The sequence below is a fragment of the Terrapene carolina genome, unplaced genomic scaffold (genome assembly GCF_002925995.2).
Source record: "Terrapene carolina triunguis isolate 2854851 unplaced genomic scaffold, T_m_triunguis-2.0 Scaffold789, whole genome shotgun sequence".
In the NCBI taxonomy this organism is placed as follows: domain Eukaryota; kingdom Metazoa; phylum Chordata; order Testudines; family Emydidae; genus Terrapene; species Terrapene triunguis.
The window spans coordinates 1-8,504 of NW_020665140.1; the positions used below are offsets into that span (position 1 = coordinate 1).

The 8,504-nt window shown below is 41.0% G+C and overlaps 1 protein-coding gene across 1 annotated transcript; it reads left to right on the forward strand.

The window, feature by feature from the left end:
- Positions 1-5,841: 5,841 nt before the first annotated feature.
- Positions 5,842-6,341, forward strand: LOC112107984 (interferon tau-like). The gene is given in 2 exon segments (XM_029913669.1): positions 5,842-6,040; positions 6,043-6,341. Coding segments are annotated over 2 exon segments (498 nt in total).
- The last annotated feature ends 2,163 nt before the right edge of the window (positions 6,342-8,504 follow it).

Here is an 8,504-nt window from a genome sequence, read left to right on the forward strand (position 1 = left end):
CTTTGTGAAACAGTTTTTATGATGGTGTCAGGACAATAAAGATAACAATGTCTGGTAGAATGGAGAAAACATCCTCCCCATAACAAAAATGGTGGAACAGTAAACTGGGTGCCTTGTATAAATATACAGGGATGAACATGAAGAAAAAAGACACGAAAAATTGTGAAAAGAAACCACCATAGGAAAAGTATGTATCTCGCTTTCTGTGTTTTTTGACAGGAGGGATATGAATTTGCTCCATGGTTAAGAATCAAAAACATCCAAAAATCGGTAGGTGTGCTTCTGCCAGGTCCAGTTATAATGTTATATAGCCAAAATCCCATGAGCGGGTCTAAAAATGGGATTTTTTTTCCCCCCATGAAAAGAGTCGGCGCCGGGCTTGGCCTTGCTGACTTTCTTGGTTTCCTATAGATGCCAACAGACTTGGCAACAACAGTCTATTTGGATGATCTACATCTGCTTTTTCTATCCTGTGCTTTCCCCAGGTTAATCATTACTGATGGGGAGTTTACATAAAGTCTCTGAGTTGTATGACGTTTTATTATTACTAAGAAATTCAAAATAAAAAATACAATGTAAACATTTTCTTTCTGAACACCATCTTCAGTGATATTATTGGCCTGCTGGGAGGATTTGAGGACTGGCACTGGCCCTAAGGTAAACTGAGTTTGAGACCCCTGCTCTAGTGTTTTTATTAGAGCAATTTTCCCTCTCAGCAGGTCATCCAAGTTTGGGAATTATAGAAAAACCATGATGCTACTTGTTTGTATTATAGTGTAATATACCACCATTTTCAATTCTGTGTGGCACGTTATCGAATGCAATGAAGTACAGGGTCATATCTGGGTTAGCCTCACTCCATATTGGTTTTGCAATTTTGACATCAAACTGATTTATCTTGGTGCTTCAGAACAGCTAGCATGCACTCTGATTGATCTTGGCTTTAGAATTTGGCAAGGAAAAGTGATCAGACAAAGGATAAAATAAGATGGCATGGATATGGAACTGACAATTTTGCCATTAGTCAAACAAGCATCATTTTGTTCATTGTGCAGAAGATGACAACTATGTAATAGCAACTTGGAATGCACCAGCTGGTGCATAGCTTTGCCCCCTTGTTGGTGAACCACATTTCCTTGGGCAATGTAGTAGTGTGGGGTACCTGGACTGCACCTTTTAACATTATCTTGAGCACTAGATAGATACCCTGTACTTGAGGAAAGGATCACTACACGTTATTCTGGCCCTGTATCTGCCTAGTCCTGAGAACTCCCAAGTTATTGCTTTTAGTTAGGTGCAGCGCTTGGTTTCCATTGCTATTAGTCATTAAACTACCCTCATTATCTAAGAAAACCAGGATTGTTCATTCTAATCCAATGTGTTCAAAACATTTGGTAGAAAGTTGTTAATAAGGATTAAGAACAAATCAATACTCGGGCTTTTTTTCCCTTAAGCTTGAGGACATGCTATACATTGTATATCTTAAATTCATCTACTGCTGCTTATCTACCACATATCACCACTGCTTAGAAACAACTTGCTATGGAAGTTATGAGGTTACAGAAAAGGGAATGCAAATATCCCTAGCAAGAAAATGAGGCAAGAAACACAGAACACATGGGGCCAAATGGGGCCACCTCTCATCAAAGCTCAAAAATCTGGCTTTGGGTGGACTGTTTTGCCCCTTAGCCTGCTGGGTTGGCATGGAATAGCTGCACCGGTGCTCTAGTGGTAGAGACAAATGGGGTTCCTATACACCTCATACATTGGTTGTCACTTTCTGCAGCACAGACCTTTCTAGTGGCTGCATCTGCAGCCCTCCATTCTGTTGCAAAGAAAGGCACGACAGAGTCCAGGGGGCATAGAGAGTTCCCAGCAAACACCCAGCTCTCAGCACAGTACAGCTATTTTGCTTGTATTCTGGTTTGGTATAGAAACAGAGGATAGGGCAGCACGTGTGACTTAATGGAGTGGTTGATTAGTTTCTAAAATGTTTGGGAGGTTTTCTACTCTAGGAGGTGCCAGCTTTCATTCTTTTCCACAGCAAAACTGAGGAAAATTGAAGGACATGTCATCTGATCTTATGAGGTCTTGCCCAAGAAAAGCAAGTATGTCTTAGACCACTTCACCTTTTTACATTGTAAAGACAGTCTCCCTTTGTATAGCTTATAGCCGGTCTAGAGTATCTTATATCCTGAGATGCAGGACTGAAGGAGATAGGCCTGGGAAATACTTCAGTAACTGCAACACATTTTCAGCGTGTATATTTTCCTCACAGAATGTGCTTGAACTGTTTTAAACGTTTTGCTCAATTTTACAGAAGGTGGTTACATCTTTACAAAAGGAAATATGATCGTATGTATAATGTACAGGTACAATGTAGCATGTGCAATATAAAGTAAAGCTTCCTGGCCAATGCAATGTTATAACAAATATATACATGTGGGACTCAGTTATGGCTCAAAGAGTGGGAGGGGGAGCTGCACTGCCTGAGTGGTGGAGGTATAGAATGTCACACCAGGAAAATGTTACATTTCTTCTGGGAGGATTAGACCCTCAATAGCTGAACGCATCTTTAGGAAACTTGCGGTTACATTCGGCGCCAGCCCTGGCCTTGCGGCCACAGTCGACACCAGTCCAATGAGAGTCCATGAAAATGTTACATTTCTTCTGGGAGGCTTAGATTCTCAATAGCTGAACACATCTTTAGGAAACTTGCGGCCAGAGGCAGCGCTGGCCCTGGCCTTGCGGCCAAGCAAGTCAGTATGTACAGCTTTCCTCTAGGTGTCTTCTTAGGGAAAGGACCCAGAATATCCACAACTACATGCTGAAACGGAACCTCAATTATGGGGAGTGGCTGGAGAGGGGCTTTGACCTGGTCTATTGCACCTGGGAGCCATAGAAACACTTCCTCAAAGTCTAATTTCTTCATTACCCCTATAGTGCAGAGGAGAACCTCCTGACAACCATTCCATCACATTGTGTTTAAGCTGTGCTACGTGGAAGAATCTTTTAATCTACTTAAGAGCCATTTGATGTTATCCATCATCTATGAATTTAGGTCTTCCTGTGGGAAAGCCAACCACAGGTAGATAAAAAGGGAGGAAAACACCACTAATACATCCCCACTTAAGCTCACCTTTATCATCCCACTAGCAGACAGGAGGAAATAGTTGACCCGATGACTTCTGCACAGAACACAAAATCTTTCCACACAAAGCACCTGAGTGTCTGCATCACTTCTAGGGCTTTGTCAGACCTGCCTTCCGGTCCTTATCAGCATGGTTCCATTAGAGCAGGGGGTCTCAAAAGGGGGTCAGGACCCCTCAGGGGTTTGTGAGGTTACTACATGGGGGGTTGCGAGCTGTCAGCCTCCACCAAACCCCACTTTGCCTCCAGCATTTACAATGGTGTTAAATAGATACAAAAGTGTTTTTAATGTATAAGGGGGTCCCACTCATAGGCTTGCTATGTGAAAGGGGTCACCAGTACAAAAGTCTGAGAACCCCTGCATTACAGCCACCCTGACAGGACTACTCCAGGCTGGAACAATGGGTGCTGGGGGTGCAAAGCTTCAAGTAATAAGAGCGACCAAAAGAATGGTCTCATTCATATACTGGGTTTGCAGTTTTGTTCATTTGCTTTCAGTACCCCGCAACTTCTTCCCCTGGGATTTCACCCTGGTGTGGAATACAGATGCCCCACACCCCTGGAAAGTCATGGGAGAATGGGGAGCGTAGCCCATGACAATCTGAGGGCTCTGGTAAGACTGCTTTCTCTGCTTTACAATTGTCTTTCAAAAATTTGAAGCTAAAAATCTCAAATTTCTTATAAAAGTGTAGGAAGACTTGGGAGACTCTAACCAAATTAATCATTCCACTGGGAGGCAGGAGGAAATAGTGGCAGGTTTGTCCCCAGCTTTCATCGTAGAAACGGATGAGGCTCTGGCTTCCACAGAGAACACAAGGTCTTCCCACACAGACTTCATGAGTGTCTTCATCAGTTCTAGGGCCATGTGAGACCCCCACTTCGGGTCCCCAACAGCGTGGTTCCATTACAGCCACCCTACCAGGACGGCCACAGGCTGAAACTATGGGAGCTGGGGTTGTGCAGAGCAACCGACTGCATTGTTTCAATCATATATAGGGTTTGAAGTTTTGTTCATTGGATTTCAGAGCCCTCCGCTATAAGAATTGTTCCAGCCCCTCTGGATAACTATTAACATACAGATTTACTGAAAGAGGTGATCTAGATTTCCTCCCATTACCCAGTATTTACTCTTTTAACCTAGCCTCTTCTTCTAGTATTAATATTACTTATTTCCCTCCCTCCTCAATATCTTTTCCTGGGACTTCACCCCGAAGTGGAAGATTCATCCCAACACCCATGGAAAGTAATGGGAGAAAGTCTGCTTTCTCTGATTTTCAGTCTCTTCCATAAATTTGAAGCAAAAAATCTCAAAATTTCTTATAAAAAGTGTTTCCCAACTCTTCTTCCACTAACCAAATTAACATGCACAGAAATGTTTTCATGGTTTCTTCATGTGATTTTTCCTTTTTAATTTCAGCAAAAATAGTTTTCCTGTTGAATTAAAAACGCATTTCCCTGCCATGATGGAATTTCCATCACAACACTCTCTGATAGGGCTTGAAATCCAGAAAATGAAATGTGACCACAGGAAGTGAAGAGAATTAAACAAACCAGAGGAGTATTCCTACCCAAGCCGAGGGGAAAGCAAAAAGAGACAGGGGACCAGCAAAAATGATGAACACTGAATTTGATTTTTAGAAGATTCTTTGAATTATTCCATCCCAGACACACACTTGTTAAAAATACATAGTATGACTTCTATTCATAATCTCCTTCTGACCACACTGTGAATCACAATCATCCATGTGGGTACCTCTCTAGCATGTTACTGATGCTCATCCTGTTTTATGAATTACTCTCAATTTTTCACTATTTTTCCAGCTACTTGGAGTGATCAACTGGACATGATATCCACACCTTTCAATTGCATCTATTCCTCAGCCACAGGATGTATATTAAGATCTGGAAATAAACAATAAGATAAGGTTTCATTTTCTCAGAGCACTCTATTTCCTATGGTTTACTAGAAGGAAGATACTGATGCTTTCTGCTGTCTACATTTTAAATGTGCTTTCTAAATTGGAGGAAATGGGTAAAGTTGAGATTTACCAACATGTTTGGGAGGCCTAACTCTTTACTCCCACATTTACTTTTCCCATGCCTAGCAAACTTTAAGTATTCCTAAACAATTTCTGTCTCTCAAATGAAGGAGAACAGGAGTACTTGTGGCACCTTAGAGACTAACAAATTTATTAGAGCATAAGCTTTCGTGGGCTACAACCCACTTCATGAATCAGAAGTGCACTGTCTCACGAATTGAGGTTCTTCTCCATACCACTTTGGAACTGTAGATGATCTTATTAAATTATGTGTTTAAATTAATTCACCATAAAAAGCTTGAGGTAACATGGTTGTGTATTATCATGGGTAGTCAATTTCACACACAAAAAAAGGAAATGTGGTAAAAGAACTAGAAAAGAGAAAGAAAAAAACAGAATGAAAAACTCTGAAATCTTCAAGAAGGAAAATCTTGTAAACAGAAAATGCTAGAAACATTCTCCAACCAAACACTTAAATTCAGAGACATAAAGGAAAGACACAGCAGTCTATGTAGGCCCCTCAACAAACTCCAGGCTCAAAGTTCCACACAAAGAAAAGGACTGTATAGACATCATCAGGACCACCAGGTGTTTGCTGCATGCTTGCCTCGTACTGCTCTTCTCCACTGAAATCTCATCTCGGCTCTGTACCATGCTTCACTTCCAGCAGAACAAAATGAACAAAGAGAGCTTGGAGCTTCTGAAGAAAAGGAACAGAAATTTCCCCTCACAATGCATAAATGAAAGGGCAGCTTTCAAGCCCACCCAGGATGTTGTCTAACTTCCAGTGTCACAAAAGGAGAATGCCAAGGTGGCAATCCAAGAGATCCTCCAAGATATCTTCAACATCTTTTCAAAAACCTCACCCAAAGTGCCTGGGATGGGACTTCCAGAGTCAGGTTCCAAAGTGGACTTTACCAGCAAATTCAGGGGCTGGAGGCATGTTTGAGAGCACAGATGAAGAAGGACTTAACCAACCCAGAAAGTAAGGACCTCCAGCTCACCAGTCAAAGAGTGAAACAATACTTTCATGGGATAGATGCTTTCCTGAAAGAAAAGCAATACAGCCTGTGTGCCTGGGAGATCATTCGCATGGAAATACCCAGCTGTTTTGTACTGGTTGACAAACTCACAAGAAGACTTAGTAACTAAGGTACAGTAGAAAACTTTTCCCTGCAATAAATGAATTAACATTAGTGTCAATTAAACAGCTGAACAGTGATAACGGATATCTTAGAACTCTGTATAAGGCTGGATCCTTCTTCTACAGGGTCAATGGCCAAATAGCAACTGATTTTCATGGCAGCAGCTTCAGGCTCTTCCTGTCCTCTGCTGGAAATGGATTTTCAGTGACGTGGATTTATTTTTCTGTGTTTCTACTATTATTTATTTTTGCACATCTTCACCATCTCCTACCTATCAGGTGCTGTTATGCATTAGATAATTGGCAGACCATGCAACGAAAGTACACATATCTGGAATCCTTGGTCACCTCACCAGCTCTTTGGTCATCAAAGAATTATACTTCCTCCCCCACCCCGCACCTACCTCCAAAGTACTCCGACTTCTATGTATGTAGTGTTCTATTATGACCATGGTTGCTATTTATTAATCTGTCTTCATGAGAGCTCTTTCTTGTGTTCTAAGGCTTGAGATGTTTCCTAGAGACATTTATAAAAAATATGAACATACCATAAGACTTGAGATTATTAGGGGTAGAAAAGATATTTTCATTTAATTTATTAACATTAATACAATGGAAAATTTATTTTTTAACCTTTGTGAGTCAACCAATTCCTATTTCATTCCAGCTCAAGATACTGCCACTACTGAGGTTAAAACAGCTGAAGGATACATTCCACCATGCAGTGGAATCCCTCCAATCTGCTGAGTCCTCCCAGAGTGACTTCTAGCACTCCAGAACACTTGACCTTGAGTCATGCAATTGACTCTCTATTACACAATTTCAACTGCACAAATTACATTTTATGGGATTATATTCTGTTCATTTACTTGGTGTTTAAAATGCAAAATGAAGAACATTGATGCAAAAAAAAAAAATCACCAGACAATTGTAATTTTAAAAGAAAGGGCTGGGATGTTAAACATTGTTGACATTATGTGTTTGCTATATATTTCTGTGGTTCAACACTTCTCTGATCAAATTTAATCTTGGAACCCTAACATGCAGCATAGCCACAGTATAACAGCATAACACATGTGAACTGGAACAGCTTCCAAACAAAGAGGCGTGGATAATTTTCCTGTAATGTCAGAACAAAGAGAGATTTCAGGTGGCCTCAATACGTTCTCAAGCCATGAATGTCCCTGAAGGAAAATGCCCAGATGAGAATCCAGGAAATCTTCCAATTTATTTCCTGCTGCTTTTGCAAAAATCTCTCCCAAGCTAGCTGAGGCAGGAGTTCCATTCAGAGAGTCCAGTGGGACATCTGGAGACATGTCTGGTTGCAGTGATGTGAAACGGGACTCTCTGACCACAAAATGGCAGCCTATAGTGGTAGTGATTTGTATTAAATACCTATTTAACCAAAACAAGAAAGAGAATAAAAAAACCCTGTAATTGTTCAGCCTTAAAGCCCCAACTCCAGAGAGTACTCATGCACGTGACTAACAAAGTATGTGACCCATCCCAGTGATAGTGTTCAGAGCGGTAGCCGTGCTAGACTCCAACGTGAAACTGCAGAACTGGAATTAATTTGCAAACTGGACACCATCATATTAGGCCTAAATAAAGACTGGGAGTGGTTGGGTCATTACAAAACCTAAACTTAATTTCCCCAATACTAATTTCCCCCTACTGTTACTCTTGCCTTCTTGTCAACTGTCTGAAATGGGCCACTCTCATTACCACTTCAAAAGTTATTTTTCCTCCCCTGGTATCCTGCTGTCAATTGAATTTTCTTGTTAGACTGACCTCACACTTGGTAAGGCAAATCACATCTTTTCCTGTATTAATACCTGCTCCTGTATTTTCCACTCCATGCATCCGATGAAGTGGGTTCTAGCCCACAAAAGCTTATGCCCAAATAAATTTGTGTTAGTCTCTAAGGTGCCACAGGGACTCCTCGTTGTTTTTGCATGCCAGTGATGTTAGTGCTTCAATTTGGGAACATACTTAAATATATTTATGAATCAGTGTTCCATATTAAAATAAATAGTTACTGAATGATAATTAGTCTTTCCATTCTACCAGACCACACACCACACCTGAACTCTGACTCCTTTTCCTCTTCTACCAGGTTACTTGTCCCCCCCAAAACTTGTCAATTTGGATGTTTGGTGTAATAGACAGTT